The sequence below is a fragment of the Channa argus genome, chromosome 1 (genome assembly GCF_033026475.1).
Source record: "Channa argus isolate prfri chromosome 1, Channa argus male v1.0, whole genome shotgun sequence".
Lineage (NCBI taxonomy): Eukaryota > Metazoa > Chordata > Actinopteri > Anabantiformes > Channidae > Channa > Channa argus.
Genome location: NC_090197.1, coordinates 24,771,891 through 24,792,524, shown reverse-complemented (window position 1 = coordinate 24,792,524; position 20,634 = coordinate 24,771,891). Strand labels below are relative to the sequence as shown.

The following is a 20,634-nucleotide window of genomic DNA, read 5'->3' as shown; positions in this document are numbered from 1 at the left end:
AGGGAGATGAATGGGGCTGAGAGCAGGAAAATTGGACAGGAGGCGGGGAGTGAATGAAGATAGAGAATGGCTCCAGATATCAGGAGACAGAGATTGTGAGCTATGTGCAGGTAATAAACAAGGCAGAAATAGATAGATATCTCCAGAGAGGAAAAAGAAAAAGTGTGTGATTGCACGCATGGGGTGGAGGTAGAGAGTTGAGGCAGAGGGTGGGATTGTTGATCCCAACAGATCAAAAAAGGCACAAAAAAAGTGAGAGGGAATGAAAGAGAAGGCAGAAGGTGACGGAAAGCTGGAGAGAGTGTGAATAATGACACAAGCAGGAAAGATTTGGATGAACACGCTGTACTTAGACTAACTTGGCCAGCTGAGATGATGTGGATCCCTGCTAAGCTCTCCTTTAGGCAAGCTTAGATCTCATCAGCTCACTCCAGATTGGCACAGACTGCAAAAGCTGCTGTGGAGCCCTGGATTAACTATACACAGCTGTCATTCAGGCACTTAAACAGAGGTCTGGAGGGGCTTATTCTTTACCCACTACATCCAACCCCAAAACTCTACACCTTATACACAGCATCCACCCCACCACCATTTCAAAGCTCCTTGCAAGAAGACTTCATCGTAAGCATATCTTTCATCATTGCCTCTAGTCACATTAATTGTGCCATAATTTTAAAAGAGGTTAAATGAGCATATCTCTCCCCTCCTCCCTCCCCCCAGCTTAGTTTCCTTCTATCTGATTCAAAGCCTGTGTGTGAGCGTTTCTTTTTTTTTTTCCATTCTGGTGCTCTTCCACATCTTCTTTTGCCAAATCATGCCTCCCCCTCCCTCCTTCCCTCTCTCCCTTCTTGTCTCTGGCTGGGTCTCAGACTCTCATATTTGGAAGCCTGCAATCGATATGGGCTGTCTGTGATTGGGTTGCCTCGCGTGATTCATTTCTGTAACCTTGGTGATGGTTTGATGTGGAGGCTGCACCCATGTCCATATTATGACTCAGTGAGCGCGTGTGGAGAGGAGAGGCTGGTCAGGGGAGGTATTGATTGGTCCTTCACTCTCCTGCCCTCTTTGCCCTCCCCTCCATCTCCCTCTTTTCTTTACCCATTTTTTCTCACTTGCACTGCAGCCTTGATAGTTTGGCCATAATTTGAAATGACTTTGTGTTTTCAAGAAATTATTATTTAATCCTAAATGTTCCCTTGGGGGTTAATATTTATCTCTTTTCTTCTCTCTCCCTTTTTTTGCCCCTTTCAATTCTCTCCCACCATCTCCTTCCCACCTTTTTCTCTCTTTATAGAACTCAATCAGACACAATCTGTCCCTACACAGTCGCTTCATCCGGGTGCAAAATGAAGGGACGGGGAAAAGTTCTTGGTGGATGCTGAATCCAGAAGGTGGGAAGATGGGCAAGGGACCCAGGCGACGTGCAGCTTCTATAGACAATGGAACCCGTTACCTGAAGACTAAGGGTCGCATCAGCCGGAAGAAAGTAGGAGCAATAGGAGCTGGGCGGGGACAAGGTCAGGGGGGAGGACCTGCATTGCAAGGCTCCCCAGAGCATGGAAGTCCAGCAGGTAAAGGGGGTGTGGGCATGGTGGGTGAAGAGTACGACACATGGACTGATCTTCATTCCCGCACCTCCTCTTCTGCCTCTACTTTGAGCAGCTGCCTGTCTCCCATCCTGGCAGAGGCAGAGGCTGACGAACCGGAGGAAGGTGGACTATCCTGTTCAGCCTCCCCTCGACTGTACCCCAGCCCCACCAGCACCCGCTCCCCAGCCCTGGGCACTGGGGGCCACTGTCCCTCTGTGGAGCTGCCCCAGCTGACCGACCTGACTGGGGCTATCAGTCTAGATGAAAGTGGCTATCCCCAGACACCACAAATTAAATGCAATGGTTATCCCTATGTGCCTGGGCCCAAGGCAGAGGGTTCCTACTGTGGTCCCATGTATGGACAGCCTTCCATGGGTATTCTCCGGCACCACACTCCCATGGAGACCATCCAGGAGAATAAGCCAGTTAGCTTCCAGCGACCAATGAGGGGCTACTCAGAGAGCAACGCCCTGCAGAGTTTGCTTACTGGAGGTCCTTCATACTGCAACAAAGACACAGTGCTGGGCCAGGGACAGGAAACACACACGCTAATGACACAGGGAACCAATAGTGTTCACAGTCAGCACAGCCACAATCAGAATCACAACCATAATCATAGCCACAATCACAGCCAAGAACAAGCTCACAATCTTAGTCTACATAACGGCCATGCCTCAGTCCATGACCAGAATGCAACCCACCATCAGAACCACAATCAGGGTCACAAACGTCAAGCCAGCCTCGACTACAGCCACAGCCACAAACCCCACCCTGCCCATGAATATGGTCCGAGTCACGAGCATGGTCATACTAACAAAGTAAACCCAAGTCATGATCACAACCCTCGCTCCAGCCAGAGTCGCATGCACAGCCACAACCCCCACAACCCTATGCACAGTGGACCTCACCCACAGGCGCTCTCCCCACGGGTTAGCACCGACATCCTGCAGCCCTACAGCCTCAAAACTTCTAACCACTACAGGCCCCGTCCCCAACTTCCAACATCACCGTCCCTGCCACCCAACCCTGCCGGGGTCATGGATGTTCCCCAGGACCCCTGCCATCTGGCATCTGCACCTCGTCACCAGCCTTACTCAGGAGCCCACCATCAGGGCATGACCGACTCCTGGCATGGCTACTACCACAACCACCACCATACTGGGAATGCTGGTTACCAGGGGCAACAGCACAGCTCTCACAGTAGAATGGCTGCCAACCTGGAGATGGAGGATGCCCCTAATACCCTGGACTGTGATGTAGACTCCATCCTGCTCAATGACTTTATGGACACAGAGGGCATGGACTTTAACTTTGACGGCTCTCTGTCCCAAGGTGGGAGCATGGGGATGGGCATGAGCTTAGGGGTGTTTGCTTGCCCTCCACCAGCACACAGCAACCAGAGTTGGGTGCCAGGGTGAAGGCAAGCCCAGGGGCTTGGACAGACATATGACCAGATAGCTCACCCGCTGGGCCAGTCTGCTGGTGGGCTGTGCCCTTGGACTGACTGACTGTGATTCTGTTTCTCCGTGACTGTAAAACTAAATTTGTATTGTCATTTTGTTTCCTGGGGACCTCCGCATCCCACAGTACTCTTACCCCCACACTCCACCACCCTTTCCTGTTTATAAAGCCTCCTGTCTTTATTTTGAACCTGCCCCTAGTCAGCCCAGTGCTTAAGATGCACTTGTTCACGCCTTTCAGTTTTTTCTGTTGTGTTTTTTTTTTTTTAATTCTCCTTCCAATCTCATCCTTGCTTGTTGGAAGCTCTCAAGCTCTTTACATCCATCCTTTCACACAGATGCAGTAACACAAAGACCAGGCAAAGTCACAGTGTCTGTTGGCTTAAGTTTAATGTATGCAATCCACTTCACAGTATTATCTCCTCCTACAAACGAGGTGTTGTTTTTGACTGGAGAACATGATCAAACAGCTGCATAAATATCTTTCAGTGTGGAGGTTCCTCTCAGATTGGGGGTTAAAAGGCAGGGGAGGATTTTGGTTTTAAGGACGAGAAAAAAGAGAAAGTTTTTTAAAGAAGATGGAGTAAAGGGAGAGATACACGAGTCAGCCACATCTTTAATACCACCTGGGGATTTTAATGGGGTCTTGAACAGAGGTCGTCATGGATACTCTAATCGATCTGCAGCTACAAAGCTCCATACAGAGCAAGCTGTGATACTCTGTGTGTTCCGACACCTGTCCATGATGGCCAGCATTACATTTTTCCCGTGCTGACCCTTGTCCACCACTACATTCAATGCCGCCATGCTCTATTAATGTTGTGGCTGATTTCTGTATAACGTAAGACAAGTCCTAGGTCAGTGTGACCTTTCTCCCTGGTGGACAGTGGTGTTGCCTGCTCATTTTGGAGCAGAAGGACAGTCATCCACTAGACAACTGTCAACGCCACTCCATTGAAATGCCACGTCCCTTCTTTAATCTCCAAAGTAATGCCAGAGTGATGCATCACTATTGCAAATCTAATGCGCCACTTTGTGTTTTTTCAACCCCCTCTCTCCCTCTTCAACTCCGGACACACTGGCTTAATGTGTTTTGGTGAAAGTGATGATTAAAGTCACTCTGCACTAAATGGGGGAGGGATTGAAAGGGGGAGGGGAGGGTGGGGGATTGAGGAGAGCTGATAGGAGAGGAGAAATGCAAATATTCCCTCTGTGCCTCTTCCTCTCCATTTTGTGGATTTATGTAGCTTTCCCCGTAATGAAATAAGCAACGATCAGAGCCTGCTGTACATCCTGAGGAGCTATCTTATTGGCCTATGCTGGGCTGCCTCAGCGTGGCTCTATCACTGGCTGACCCCAGAACAGCTTAGTGAGCAGCTGTGGTCATGCCAGGATGTTGATGGAGCTGCTGTCCTCAGACCCCAGGCAACCTTGTCTAATTCACTAACACCCAGGTTTGGGCCCACTATGTGCTTTTACTCCTGTGAATTGCATGCCGATGAACAGCGTCAGCAGATTTCTATTTGGTGCTATCTCCTCTTTCCAGGCTCTCTCCTATCGTGCCGCCCCATCCTGAGGTTACTCAGAGGGTAAACAAGAGTAATTAACCGCCAAACAAGATGGATGATTTATGCAAGTGTGTGTATTCGCTCATCGGCACAAAGTCATAATTCTCCCCCCCCCAACCAAGCAAATGGAGGGTGATTTTTGAGAGGTGGTGCCCAGCACACCTGGCAAGCGGTGTGCTCACAGTGTCCTTCAAGTCCTTCAAGCACACCCTTTTACAAGCTTGCCCCGCAACATCCTGGCCATAGGTTTACTTTGCTATCGTCTTTTCTCGTGCTCGTTCTGTGATTGTGCAATTGTACGTCTTGTTTCAATGCAGCGTGGATAGGAGCTTTCGTGCGCATTTTATTTTCTTCATTCCCAGAGGGAAAATGGGCAACAGCAGTAACTGCAAAACCCTTGTCCTGGTGCCTCTCAAACACAAGATATAGAAAATAGGGACAAGAGAGGCAAAAGCCAGATAGATAAAGCAAGGGGACTGAATGGGAGGAAGGTAACTCTACAAGCAGGCAGGATCTGTGAGACTGGGAGAGATTTTCCAGCTCGGTAACTTTTTGTAGAATTGGCTGCTTGAATCAGGCCAAATGTCAAGTGCTACTCACGCAGCCAGCCGAGCTCTGACCAGGAAGCCACTTCTCCCTCCTGATCAAGGACAATGACAGGTATTTCCATACACCTTTCTTTTGCTTTCTTCTTCCCTTTTGATGAGTTAAAATGGCCCATTGTTGTAACCCAACTGTAATTTGTTCTCTGGCCTGTGTGTCAAGCTTCTTGTGGGTGTGCGAGTGTGTGTGCATGTGTGTGTAGCACAGTGATGTACAAGAACTGATTAAGGGAATACTGTTGAGAACTAACTTGCCCTGGTATTGTCCATGTCTGGCTGAGTGCAGCATACATAATATATACAGTTTATATTTATTGGTTTAGGGGGATGGCGCTCAGATCCCTCCCTGCTTTATCTTCGTGGTGACAAAGAGGCAGTTTGACTACATTTCATCCTGTACATAATCTATATGAAGAAAATTGTATTATAATTTTTTTGCAAATATCAATTTCTTTTCTAAAATGATGTATCTGCTCATCTGGTGACCGTAAAATAAAAACAAATAAGAAGATAGATGCTTTATCTGTGTTTTTGTGTTATTTGCATACAGAGTCACATGTGCACTGCTGTCAGATTAAAACCTTGCAACTTTTGCGTATGACCTCTTGATGACCTATACAAAGCATTTTGTTTTAAGTCAATACTAATAAAACCCAAGTGTAAAGTTGCCTCAGAGGAGCTTGCAATCTGTACAACCTCTGTACACGACAACCTCTGTCCACAGAGCCTCATTCTGGAAAGAAAAAAAATTAACAGGAAATGCAACAGAGGTAAGGGCCCTTTTCCATGACAGACAGTTGTGCCATGCGCATAGAGAGGACAGAAATAGCTGTATAATAGTATAATAGCATAATAGTAATAGCTGTAATAGTCAAACAACAACAGAAGATAATATATGGCAAATCAAATGCAGACATACGAGCGTCAGAGAAGACTTCAAGTGAATTTCATGGCTGGACATTATGTATCAGCCACGATAACATGACTGAGGCGGTTTAACCACTTTATCTGAAACTAAAACAGATTGAAACCAACATTTCTGAAAGATTTCCTCATTGTTCCTCACAGAAAGACTTTACAATTAAAAGAGCATGTTTACAACAGATATTTTAGCTAATTTAGTTTCTACTTGTTTTCTCTGCCACTTAAGTTTGAGCTCTCGTACTTTATGGATAAGTGCGGTTATTTTCCATATTTTTTACTGTTTCCCATGCAGAGGGAATAATAATAATTAATTGCCTTCATTCACCATAAAGACTGTTTATTTTGAAGCTTTTTCATTCATTGACGTGCACTGTTGTCTGTATATGATTAAACAACACATCAGTAAAACCTACTGCTGCACATTTCCCCCTTACAAGTGTGATTTTTTTATAAGTAATATTTACTATTTCTTGCAACCTCTTAAGGAAGAAAGAACAAACTTCATGCTTAATGTGTGCTTTGTTCCCCTCTCATAGGGTTGTAATGTGTAGCATGTTGGAACCTTGTTATCTTCAGTGGATAGCAGATTCTCCTGAGAATACAAGGGTGTATACTGTACTTCAAAACAGAATACAGTGGTACTGCAATTGCAGGGTAATTGTGTGACATACACTGGCCCAAAAAGCTTTTTGGACATAGAGTGCTGTTGTAAAAGCATTGACTGAAACAGTATTTTTTTTTTCTGAGCATCACAAAAGTGCAAATTTAATCTTGATTATTGGAATAGTGTTTATTTGGTCCAATGTCATTTGAAACATGTAGAAAAAATATATGATAACTTCATTTTATTCCTACTCATGTGTGCGTGGAGGGGAGAGGCACGACTGGAGCAGGATTCCAGTGTGTATGCGCCATGGGCCCACAAACATGTTAACACGACCATCAACTAGGCAATTTTATAGACAGAAATCCAGAAGAAGTGTCGTTTTGTTTTGCACTTTTTCTATTAGGCTAGGAATTTCCTAGGAATGAATGAGCTCCATGTTTTGATCCAATTTTCATAATATATTTATACTTCAACTATCTGTAAGAAATAATGAGCTGCTTCTCATTAATGTGTTTTTTAATTGTTTTGGGACAACAATAAGCAAAATCAGGTTCAAGATTGAAAGGCGTTGTGGTAAGTAGAGGCAATCGATTGATTGTCTTAGCCTCTAAACGCAAATGTTTGAAAAAGAGCAAAAAATTTATAAAACAGCACAAGATTTTCATAATGGTAAATGGTCTGCCCTTATATAACACTTTTCTGCCTATTGGCACTCAAAGTCCTTTACACTGCTTCTTATTCACCCATTCGCTCTCACAATCACACAAAAACACTCACACACCGATGGGGGAGCTGTTATGCAGCTGGGAGCAACTAAGTTGGGGTTCAGTGTCCTGCTCAAGGGCACTTCGACATGCGACCGGAGGAGCCAGGGATTGAACCAACAACTGCGGGATTGATGGACGACCGCTCTACCTTCCTGTGCCACAGTCAACCAAAATACATTATTCTAAAATTTACCTTACAATGTGAAAGGACTCATGTTACAATCAACCCTTGAGTTATGAGGTATTCACATTAATAAAATGTACAATATCACTTGTATTGTATGTTTGGAGGCTGGATATGTGTGTACATGAACATGTGCGGGAAGCCTGTTTGCTGTACACCAATGCACAAATGCACAAAGGGATGTCTGTTCATGTGTGTACATAGGTGAGTATGCAATTTAGAGAGTGTAGCATATGTGTGGGCTATATAATTTATGGCTACATGTGTTTAGGTGTATTTGTGTATATGAGATTGTGTGTGTAGATGTCCCATATGTCTGTGTATGTGTTCATATGCACAGGTTTATCAGTGTGTTTATGGTGGAGTGAGTTTAACACACCAGTATATCACCCCATACCTCAGTTTTGTGACTGCCTAAGTGTGTGCACAAATCCCATGTGTGTATACGTTTGTTTGGGTGAGCGTATGTGTGTCTGTGTGTGTCTAGTCTAGCGCCTGTGTGATAAGGCTCGTTAGCAACCCGATGCCGTGCCACAGCTGTGTCTGTCCCAGCGGAGGCTTCCTCACTGAGGGACTGACTGCATCTGTGCCGTCACACTGTCCCCCCCCTCAACACACACACACATGACTGTGTTCTCATCGCAACCTCACCTCTGTTGCTGTGTGTTGTGTTAGCCTGCAGTGAGAAAGTTTAAACATTGCATAGTTAGTTAGCAGCAGCTCACCTGACAACAAGGCTGATCCCTGTACACCTGGGAAGATGGCGGCACCCAGACATACACACATGCAGGCACACACACACACACACACACACACACACAAATTGTCAGAAGCCAATAACAGCTCTCAGTCATCCCAGCTCATGCCATTTATAAAATATGCTAGTTAGTTCATCTGGTAGAGTAAGGAAGGTTATTGTGAGACAGAATGCATAATAAGGACAGGCTCCCGCTACACTCCATGCAAATGTAAATCCTGATGTGTCAGAGCTGTGATGGATCTGTTCTGACAGACACGGTGACAGCCCGGTGACAGCAACTTTAAAAACCTACACTCCTTTTCCCTCTCACTCTCTCCCTCCTCATATATATTTACAACTAGAGCATCTTAATGCACTTTTCCTCCCTAATCTCCCATGTTCCTATGCAGCTAGTTCAGAGACATCCCCATATTTCACAGAATATGGAATTTTGTGATCTGACAAAGGTTCCAGGCTGATATGCAAGCTCTGGATGGGTGTATGATATCTGCATAAACTGTTTGGTGCTGTATAATGTATAGGGTCTGCCAGTAAATATTAATTAGAGACTGAAGTTCTTCCCTCAAAATCTAAGACTTAGACTTCTAATCAGTCTCTTTCGGAGTTTCAGCAGTGGTCTGGTTTTATAAATAAATACCAAATAATCTCATGTGATAAAACTGGTGCACAATATGATTATGTCTAACAAAATAGGAATACAGATTCCATGTACTACTTTAGTGAAGTTATATTTATATCTTTAATAAAAATTGAAAACTGCTTGTTTTGATTCTCTTTTTATTGGTGGCTATTAAATTATGTGGTCTTTAAAGAAGAAGATTATTAATTTCCATTCAACATTTTCAATTGTACACAGCAGCTTAGCACACATAAAATCAATCACAATTTTTGAACATTTATCCATGTAAAAACACAAAGGAGGACATATCCATAACCCTCAGTGTTGTCTGCAGGTTGGGAATGTTCAACCTGTCAGGATAAATGCAGGATAGCAAAACCAAATACCTGCTGCCATTTAAAACCAACACGTTCTCATTTATCAAATTTTGCCGCTTTTTACATCCTCTGTCATAACAAATTGATGCCACAGGTACCCTTTGGCGTTAATATTGGATGCTCCTTGGGTGCAACCTTTTGGAGCCATGGGAACGACTTTATATACACACAGAAAGTCTATTAAGTTTAAGGGAAAACAACTTAAGGGAAAGGTAAATTAAAAGATAAATTACATAAAAACAAAACACTACAAACATGCACAAATGTATGTCCTTACTATAGTAACCACATGCCTCACGTTGTATTATGATTATTATCATAAAGTGCATGTCTGCACTGCACTTTTCCTGCAACAGATGCAGGATTTTTCCTGCATTTCCTTCCACTGTACCACACTGAAAGCTCATAGTGTTGATCACTATCGCAAATGTTTAAGCATCAGCATTTAACACAGAAGGGACTAGACAAAGCGACGTTTTTTTGATGCCTTGGGAATGAGAATGGGCCGTTTAAAATTTGTTTTTTATGTTGTGCTTTATTGCTTGTAGTTATTTCGGGTCATTTGGTTTATATAATAAAATCAAACGTTACTTTTCTTGAAAAAATGTCAATGCTAAATAGAAAAGCTTTCGGTTCATTGGCTAATCTGTAAGTCTGAATATTTTTCCTTTACTAAAGCAGAAGAGTAAATGGGATGCCACCTAAAGTACATTTTCCTCTAAAAGGTGAATAAGTTTAAGTTTAAATCGAACTGAACAGTGTATCCTCTCCAACAATAAGCTATTGTAATCTCAGCATACCATGTTTAAACTAGCACTATGCCTTAATGTAAACATCTTCAACTTTCAGCAATACATCCATACATCCACTTTCACCCTGATTTATGAAGCTCTCTGCGTAGATTTTGTAACATCCATTGAGGATTCCAAATACTGCATGGAGTCTGTTTAACAACCCAACAACCTTTAAGTCATATTTATCCATTGCTTACAGTGCATTCAGAAAGTTGTTAAACCCCCTATGCTTTAAAAAAAAATATGTTGCAGCCTGATACTACAGTTGTTCAGATAAATGTTTTCTCTCATCAATCTTCTCTCAGAAATATCACATGTACTTAAGTATTCAGACTTTGTTGAAGCACCTTAGGCAGCAATTACAGCCATGAGTCTTTTTAGGTATGACGTGACAATCTTTGCACACCGAGGTTGGGGGATTGTTGCCAATATTTTTGGCAAATTATCTCAAGCTTAGTAAATTGGGATGGGGACCATTAGTGGAGAGCCATTTTCAGGTGTCACCATAGATATTCAATAGGGTTCAAGTCAAGGCTCTGGAGGGTGAACCTTCAGCACAGTCTGAGGTCCTGTGTGCTGTGGAACAGGTTTTCATTGGATATTTCCTTAACCCTGATCAGTCTCTCAGTCCCTGCCGCTGAAAACACCCCCACAGCACGATGTTGCCACTACCATGCTTCACTGTAGGGATGGTATTTGCAGGTAGTGAGCGATGTCTGGTTTCATCCAGACATAACATTTAGAATTGAGGCTCAGTTCACAGACAGTTCAATCTTGGTTTCATCAGACCAGATCACAATGTGAGAGTCCTTCAGTTGCTTATTTGCAAGCTACAAGGAGCTTTTCATGTGTTTGAACTGAGGAGAGGCTTCTGTCCTGCTACTCTGTGCTCTTGGGAACCTGGAGTAGAGCAGAAGTTTTTTTGTAGCCTTTCCCTGATCTGTGCTTCGCAATAATCCTGTTTCTGAGCTCTGCAGGGAGTTACTTTGACCTCATGGCTTTTGCTCTGATACAGTATCCACTGTCAGCTGTGAGGCTTTCTATAGAGAGGTGTGTGCCTTTCCAATTCCTGTCCAATTAATTTAATTGACCACTGTTGGGCTGGAGTCAAAGTGTAGAAACCTCTCAGCAATGATCAAGAGAAATGGGAGGCACCTGAGCTTAATTTCAAGTGTTGTTGCGAAACATATGAATACTTATGTACGTGTGGTTTTTCAGTATTTTTATTTTAAATAAATTTACAGACATTTCAAAAATCTGTTTTCACTTTGCGATCATGAGGTACTGAGTGTAGATTAATGAGAGTCTTTTTAAAAAAAACTGTAGTATCAGGCTGCAACATAACAAAATTCAAAAAAGTAATAAGGGTCTGAAGACTTTCTGAATGCACTTTAAGCAAAGGATAAAGATGGCTTAAAGGCTGTTGGGCTGTTAAACAAACTCTTAACATTGATCATCTATACAGGCCTTTCAATAGTCACAATACAATACAGACATTATCATTCAGTATCATTAGATACTTACACAATTGAAAATTCTGATGAACTGAAAGCATAGACAACGTTCTTATCTTCAGTGTATTTCCAGGCTTAGCCAGGAGTGTTATCAAAATGAAGAAATGTTGCTATGGTTACCTGCAGTTAATATATCTTGTGCACTAATTTATAACAATGGTCAAACTGTGCTCCGGGTCTTTAGGTATTCCAATCTTAATGGAAAGCTGGAAGCCAATCCATGTTTTTTCCATTGCTACTTAATAAAAGATTGTTGGAGTCTAAAGGTTTAGATAGTTTGTTTCAACCTATAAAGTCCAAACACCAAACTGTGAGATAAACAGTGACAACATGTAAAAGCAGCGGTCAGTGGGCATTCTGTACAGGAATGTGTCATGATCCAGTTTCAGTGGCACCCTGACCTCACATAGCTCCCAGGAACCAACTGGGAGAGGCTGATGGGACTTCCTGCTGGCATGTGTGTTACATTGCGTGCACTGCTGTGGTTTATTACAGCAGAGTCTCCCCAGGGATTCAGCCGATGGCGAACATCAAAGCTGCGCCTGGCATATTAGAATAGCGAGATGTGGGTGGAGGTCATCTCCAATGAATTCCGCCTCATATATGGGACAAACGCCTTTAGCACGTTGCATGAATGCTCATTATCAATTCATGGAGCCATTGAACACTCCCTGTTTCTCTTCAAACTCTCCTTTTTTCCTTGTCTTTAAAGCAAACTGAGCTTTTTTTTTTGCTTTTGCTTTTTTGAGCATGAATTTCAACAATTCAAACTTCCGCTCAATGACAAGCAACGAGTCCCACGCTGGAAAAAGGTCCCATGTGTTTGAAGCATCTAGGCCGCTCCATCTTTTTGATCAGCAGCTCGGCTGTGAATTCTGCAGATCAGAAAGTGGATCAGAGGCTCCCTGGGGACCGCCATTTACGCCTGCCACCAGCAGAGGATAGAGAACGTAATTAAGAGTTTGTTAAGATGCCCAAATTCCTTCTCATTTTCACCCGCCTCCCTCCATCCGCCTCCCAACCCTCCTCCTCCAGCTCCCAGTAGCTCTGATCTTGCCACAGATTAAACCTCTCATTCCCTGAGAAGATGGAGGCATGGAGGGAACTGCATCTCCAGCCACACAGGCTGATTATCTTAAGGAGTAATTAGTGAGTGTGACAATCCAATCCCTGAGACAGAGTTGTGTTGACATGATGGAGATGAATTATTCTAACTGGGATGTACACAGGCTCATCTGAAAGGCACAAGAAAGAGGACTGCATGTTGCACGTGTGTTAATTATTAGTGTCACTCATTCTTTATGTGTCTTTATGCTGTTCGTTACCATTATTGTTCATGCATGTGGATGTATCAGTGTCAATCAGTCAGCAAGCAACTGCAAACCACCACAAGGCAACAATTATCCCCTCAACAATACATGGCTGGGGTTTAGTGTGCACTGTGTGAGATTTGATGCTGAATGCTAATTGATCTGAAAGTTTATTGTTATTTCTTTGAGGGAGGGTGAAGACTTGAAAACAGATTTTGTTTACATAGAAATGCGTCTGGGTCAGTCACTATGAGAATATATTTCATTTTTTATTAATGTAACTGATCATATTCACAGGAAAACAAATACGAAGGAAATTAGCATACCATGCATGGAGGTAAAGTGGGCTTAAAATGTTTTTTTATATCACTGGTACAGCATCCTAATATTGCTCTGCTGCTTGTCGTGATTCCATTCTACATCTCTACTTCTCAATATCATAAATCATGCAGTTTAAAGTGATTTTAAATGATTAAGTAATTAAGCAGTCAAAGTCTTCAAAAAGTGCCACTACATATTCCACAAAATCTTACAGTTTTATCAAATCATAAATACACCCAAATTATAATTATGTTTTGTAACTCAAAATGGTGAATGGATACGTTGTAGTTGAGCTCACATTACCATGTTTCTATGCTTATCGGGATTAAAGAAGTACTTTATTACCTATGATTTAGCAAGCTTTTTTTGCATGTACATTAATGAGCATAGATGTTGTCAACTCAGGTAAAGTCTCACCTGCATCATAAACACTACAACAGTTTTTTGAGATCCGCTAATTTCATGCTTTCTTCAATCTGTAATAAAACTACACCCTTATATGCTCTAATTTTTATTTTTATATGCAGCTAAAATAATTGAGTATTTGAGTATTGAGTAAGTATTAATTTAGACAGCCATACCCTACACACAAAGCTAAAAAATAAAATAAAACAATCATTGTTCCTCATCCATGTATTTTCCTGTGTGCTAAGCTGCTGCATTTTTTGGCACTTGTCCACTGTCAAGAGAACATGCACTTAAGATATACATCTTAGATATACATCATTTTTGCATTGATTAAATAAGATTTTGGTTATTTAATCATTGCACTGGTAAAGATCGATGTATTGTTGGACCCCTAATGGCAACTACCATGCTTCTCTAGAAATATGGTAAAATAGCAGCCCCATGCCAGCAGGCATTTCCAGAAATAGCACCCTGACAGGCATCTCTTTAAATATAGGGAAATAGTGTCCTGTGAAAGTGGACATTTCCCAAAATAGCACTGTAATGGCACCTGGCATACTGCACCTTCCTGGTCATGGTAAGAGTTATAAACACACAGTTCTGGTAATGAAACTATGATAGTTATCGTGAGGCAAAAACAACTGGTTTGGTTTAGGCCCAAAAACTACTCGGTTAAGGTTAGTTAAAAGTTTGGGTAAAATAAGTTCTTCCTTAATGTTAAAGGACCATTGCACAAAGACATAAGTTTTCCTGGACTCGAATGTCGTATCTGAGAAGGTCCTGGATGTTCAGCCAAGCTGATTGGATAATGTCGGAATCGAAACGGCAGTAGCACTGGACATAGGAAAAATGAAAAGTAGAACAAAAAATGTAACTGTTCCTGCCTGTCTAGATGATCGCACTGATTTTATTTATTTATGTTGTTTAATATATTCTATTGTTATACTGCTGCTTTATTTAGTCTTTAGTGTATTCATTTTCTTTTCACTGTGTGAAAATTAAAAAAAAAGGGATTTTAAAAAGCTGGTTTTCATAGCATACTATACTTCACATGGGAAAGAAACTATTAAGTTAATGAAAATGAAAATAGTTTTACAATTTACCATTTGGTCTTTGAAATGACCACTTCTGTTATCTTTCAAAATATTCATAGGTTTATTTATTTATTTATATATCTATCAAACACATCACATCTTCATCTAAGCCATTAATGCAGAAAACAAGGTTTTTCCAGAGTCTTCACATACTTTATCTTTGTAATTTTGTGCTCTCTAGTGCTGTGAAAGTCAGTCCAGCAGCTCACACCTCAGCAGAGCATCCTCAAAGAACCATTCCGGCAGAAGTCTGGAAAAAGTTCATCGGGACCATTTTATTGTTGAACTCTGTGTTTAGCTTTATAGATGCTGAGTGTTGTGAATTATAGAACCAATGCATTTAATTTCTGTTTCTGGAGTGTTTCTGTATTTTTAGCAAATTGAGGTTTGTACAATCCGTTACTGTCCTGTTGCGGGGATGTACATCTGCCGTGCAAGTGTATAAGAAACACGTGAGGACATGTCTAAGCGTAGGTCCATGCTGACATTTACGTGTATAGATGGAGAAGAATAATTCAGTCTTTAGTAGACACTAAAATGACACCCGGCCAAAGAAAAAGAATTTTAACAACAATATATAGCTGATACTGTTCAAATATAGCTAAGGGTGTGCTAATCAAGCAGTGTCCCAACCTCATTCTAATTAAATTTATTAGACATTGTTCGTTTAAATAGTATTGACAGTTTACATGCTGCAAAATAAAAATAAAAAAACACTTGTCTTCCTCTTGCCTTCTGGCCTGCTGGTTGCTACCAAATGCTCATTTGTATTCTCTGAATCTTCTGTGATAATTTGAGATCAGTGGTCTGTCTTGTAAAGGAATAGGGCCTTATTGTTTAATCCATTGAGTGTATTTTTTTTACCTATGATAGCAGCATATCTCCAGGGATGGTCATTTTACTTGGTCACTAGGTTGGTTGCGACAGAAATATCTCAACAACACTGTCATAAACAAACAGACTGTGTTCGGTTCAAACAGCCTAGATGCAGCAGGAGGCTCTGCTGATTAATAAATATATAAGCACTCACACAACCGGTGTCATAGCTCTGAAACAGCTGAGCCAAACACAGAGATGTATGACAACTAAACAAATGAAGAATCACCTCCTATTGTCAACTGGATGTTGCAGAATCTGTCAGCACACAATACAAGACTGTTTCTTAACAGTTTATTTGTTTCTATAGCTTATGTGTCATTATTAGTAAGTGCAGTGTAATGTTTTGAATAATCTTATAGGTTATTCATTAGGTTAAGTAAATCACATATCCTGATTTTATTCTTGATTCAGGGACTGGTGAAAGTGATCCGTTCTACTATATGCATGATGCTTCTTCTGTTGTTCTGCTGAGAAGGTGGAGTGGATCAGCTGCTCAATCAGGTGAAGCACGTTTTGCATCATTAGGTCTTCTCAGCTTGAAAAGCCGGGTGCTGGTAAGTTGAAGGTGGACAGGTAAAAACAAAGCTCCAGTAATTTATTTTCTATTACATTTGGTGCTCTGTGAGTGTGCCTAGGCACCCACAGGCACACGGTGGTGTTAGCAGTTACTGAGATATCTTAGTTGATGGTTTCATTTACTGTTTGATGGAACTTTTATGCTGTGTCTTTGTTTGGCTCAACCTCTGCTTTCCTGAACATGTGGTAGCTTCCAATTAGGCTGAGAAGATAAAATGCCATTCACTTGGGAAGAACAGGAGATGAGGTGGAAGCTTGTTGTCTGTCTATAGCTTTTATTAGTGTTTTTTTTTTTTTTTTTTTAAATATTCAGTTTTGCTTACTGGATGATTTCCCTGGGGTTCTTTTTTTGACTCTGTTCAATTACAGTTTTTCTGAATAAAAGCACCCCTTTTTGGCACTTACTTATTCAACATTACTTTTTCTTTAATGTTCTAAAATGTCACATCAGATCTCACAGTGTGATACAGCAGTTTTTGCACTGTAAAGCATTTCAGCATTAAAATATGAACTAGTAATTTCTGGTAATCCAGTGTCACTAGCATCACAAACAAAGCTAAACTGTGTCTGTGTAGAGATGTGTGTGGATTTTCTGGGGCAGGTTTGTGCCATTTGCATCCAATTAAAGAATGTAAGCACAGTGCACAACATTGTGTAATGGCACTGCCGATTTCTAAACATAAATGGCTGCAAGACACACAAAGGTGTGACAAATTAAGGAAGAACCAACAAAGTCTTCTGAACTGGTTTCTCACATGACCTACGGAATTGAGTTAGCACAACGTGTTGTTTAACAAGATTTTCAGTGTCAACGCATTCTCACATTTCATGTGATGTCATCAGATCACATGATATCTCAATGTCTGCCAGGTTGGATGTGTTATTTGTCGCCACCATAGACCAGGTGTGTACACATATATACTGGGAGGGTTGGTTGAAATAAATGCCTGAAGAGACTGCTCTATGTCCCTATTCTGCTGTTTACACATGTCAGGTTCTGACATTAAGACACATTCAGGTAGATGGACATTTAGGGAGACCTGAGCCAGAGCAGACATAGGTGATTAAAAGTCTTACCCTGACCTCTTCATAACAATCTGCTACTCATTTAAAGAAAATGATCATTTATTGTGTAGCTGTTGACTGTCTTGACTATGAATGTGGGTCACCACTTCCCTGTTGACTTTCTTGCATTAGTGCAGCCTTTTCTTTTTGATGTCCACTCAACAGTCTAATGAGTGACAGTGACCAAATTACAGGAAATACAGGTGAAAACTTAAACTGCAGACCAAATAACTGAGCAGCCAGAATCAGACACAAGCTCAGTTGGACTTTAGACAATGGCTATGTGACTATGGAGCTGGTGAAGTAAAGGTTATTTAATGTCTGGACCTCCTGACTTCGACATTTGTGTTGTCACATACTGCTCTGTTGGGTAAGTTCAGGTTCACAGAACATGTGTGAACCAGCTTTAATAAGGTGTGCGGTCACCACCACTTTAACTGTTTTTTTAACTCGTTTTTTCCTAATTTAAAACCTTGATGGATAAAGTGGTGGTTCCATTTTTAACTAAAAAACTTTATGGATAAATGTGCTTTTCTGAACACATACACCTGATCTGCATGCGTGTAACGCCTTGGCCTGTAACATTGGCTGAACTGAACAATCCTACTTCTAGCCACTCTCTGCTGCCCCTGGGACTTATTTTTTTTTTTTTTTTTCTTGTTGACTCCATGTTGAGATGCCAAAACAAGCAGGAGAGAAAACAGATCAATGAAATGCCATATCAGATGATGGAAAAGCTGTGAGAGAGGGGTGTTAGCGGAGAGGAGCGAAGATCAAACTGGGCAAACAAGAGTGACATCATCACCTCTTGCAAACGATCATCACTGCACAGATTTTTTGATACTGCTTTACTCAAAATCCGGCTCTAAAGTGACAATAAATCTCATATCTCATTTATTGGACTTTCCGTAAATTCCCACAAGCAACGAAGCAACATTTGTTTTTTCATTAAAAAGCTATAGCAGTGAATGTTTCAGTCATTGGAAGCTTACTCAAATGATCTGAGAAACAGGGATCACAACAAGGACGTCGGACAAATTAAACAGCTTTTTTCCCAGTCTGTTTCACAGTGTCTGTGACACAGTGTGTATGTTAGGCAAACTGATGACATAAGCTGAACATGCCACAAATAAGCAGAGGAATGTTGATTTTTTTTTTTTCATTACGCCATGATCAAAAGTCCATTTCAGAGGACATGTGAGGAAATGTAAGTATCAGATGTAGACTTGAGAGTAAGGAAGAGTGTTACACTGGATGCCGGGTAGACTGCATCTATCACTGAGAAATCATTTACCTCAAAATGCTGTCCGCCTCCACACTCTGCTCTCTTTTTTATGAGGGGGGAATTCTTTGCAACTCCTGAGGTGTCAGTGGTGCTACAGTACAGTCCTGTCATCCAGCACTGAGTTGCTTCAAACAGAAGGGTTGACGTTGACCCAGGAGGTGCACTTTATGCTGCTAACTGCCATAAGTTTGCCGCTTGGTCAAAGAGAGCCAAACCCAGTTTCATTTATTCAGGTGGTTGCTTTTCTCTACATGCCTAAAGGCAAGTTCTTTACTCTTTTCCTCCATATTAGTTAATTTCCTGTCGTGTGTCACTCTTCGTCATTCCCTCTGCATTCAGTGGACCTTTTTAAACCATCTAGTGTTTCACATCAAAATGGTCAGCCACAGTCCCTAAGGGGGTGAGTCTGAACCCCTAGTCTTCCTTGGCCGGGGTTTGACCCATCCTGGCATCAGCTGAGCCATCAGCCAGACTACAGCTTGGACTGACAGTTTCTTTCTGTCTCATCCAGAACACTGGAGTCATTCTTTTTCTGCTGCACTGGCCCCGCAGCAGAACAAGCATATGGTTGACATGCATTGCCTGGGGTTATGCCTGGGGGCGGGCAAGCTTTCTCTGTAGGCCTCTGCTCTCTGGAGAAGCAGGTGGTGCCAAATAACAGCTGCTGGATGCAGCAGGAAACCACCCTCAATTCCATGCCGCCTCAGTCCAACCAGTGCACCAGGGTCCTCCAGTGCTTTTCAGCAGTGTCAGGAGGCACTCACTCTGGTTGTGCTCACTATATATTTTTGCTCAATCATGTCTTATTTTTGATTTTCATACTAGTGCTATCAGAGTAGAATCCAAAGTTCACTTCATCTACACTTGCACTTTCAAATGCTATTTGAATAAAACTCATTCAGTATTTTAGCCTCACCTGTGTGTGTGTGTGTGTGTGTGTGTGTGTGTGTGTTTGGTCCACCAGTTTAATTTGGATTGAAACAGCTCACCAAAGTTTTAGGAGGATTACCATGGTCTGTCATGAGGCCCTAGAGGATAAATCCAGGGGAATTTGCTCTGACTCCTCTAGTAGTTTTCTGTCCGTAGGTTAACATTTGTGGTTTAGAGTAAAATGTATTGATAATTATTTCCACATAGTTTAGTGTAAATAGTCTTGCTCTTGGTTGTTTTACGACCTGTCCGACATGTTTCTGTGGTATTTTGAGACTGTGGTCCTGTCGTTTGGGACATTTACCCCAGGATTGTAGAACAGGTTCTTTTAGTAGTAAAAAATGTAGAAAATACAGAAATTTAAAGAAAACCTTTATGCCACAGTTCATGTCCACTATGCAGACAGCATATGCTAAAGCCTTATGTAACTTTAAAATCAGAATGTGGCAATGTGGCTTAATGTTAAGTACACCCCTCAATCTGAAGAGACATACACACTTACATTGACGTTTCTGCACCATTTAACTAGTGAGGGTCTGTAAAATCACAATTAAATTAATATTAGAAGATAATGTAAGTTAAGCTATTGACTAACTAGCATATGCCTTCATTCATCCCATCTTCATTATGATTGTTTTTCATCCACCTTTGGAAGTTGACACTTTTAAAAACATTTTTAAACATTTAATTGTTGAGCTATGACAAAAGACTCAAAGTCAAAGTGAACAAAGGTCTCTACAAAGTAATGTCAGCTAATACAAAGAGACACTTACTGTATGCTATGAGTATGTATTCCTCCTTCATGCAGCTAATTAGTTTTAGACCCAGTTGGTTAAACTAAAATCACCTGATTGCAGTTTGACTGGCCTAAGATTTATTATAAAATTTAACTTTTAAGAATAGCAGCTCAAAAAACTCATTTAATTGACTGCATCCAGCATGGAGCCCATCGCAAACGTTGAAGATTTTTTTTCTGGTGTCAGTTTTGAAAAAAAAAAACT

The 20,634-nt window shown here is 41.5% G+C and overlaps 1 protein-coding gene across 1 annotated transcript in view; it reads left to right on the top strand.

Moving 5' to 3' along the window:
- Positions 1-5,742, top strand: part of foxo6b (forkhead box O6 b) — a 43,526-nt gene extending 37,784 nt beyond the window's left edge. Inside the window, exon 2 of the mRNA XM_067508889.1 lies at positions 1,295-5,742. Within this exon, the coding sequence (XP_067364990.1) occupies positions 1,295-3,007 (1,713 nt within the window). The 3' untranslated portion in view covers positions 3,008-5,742. The remainder of the gene's footprint in view (positions 1-1,294) is intronic.
- The last annotated feature ends 14,892 nt before the right edge of the window (positions 5,743-20,634 follow it).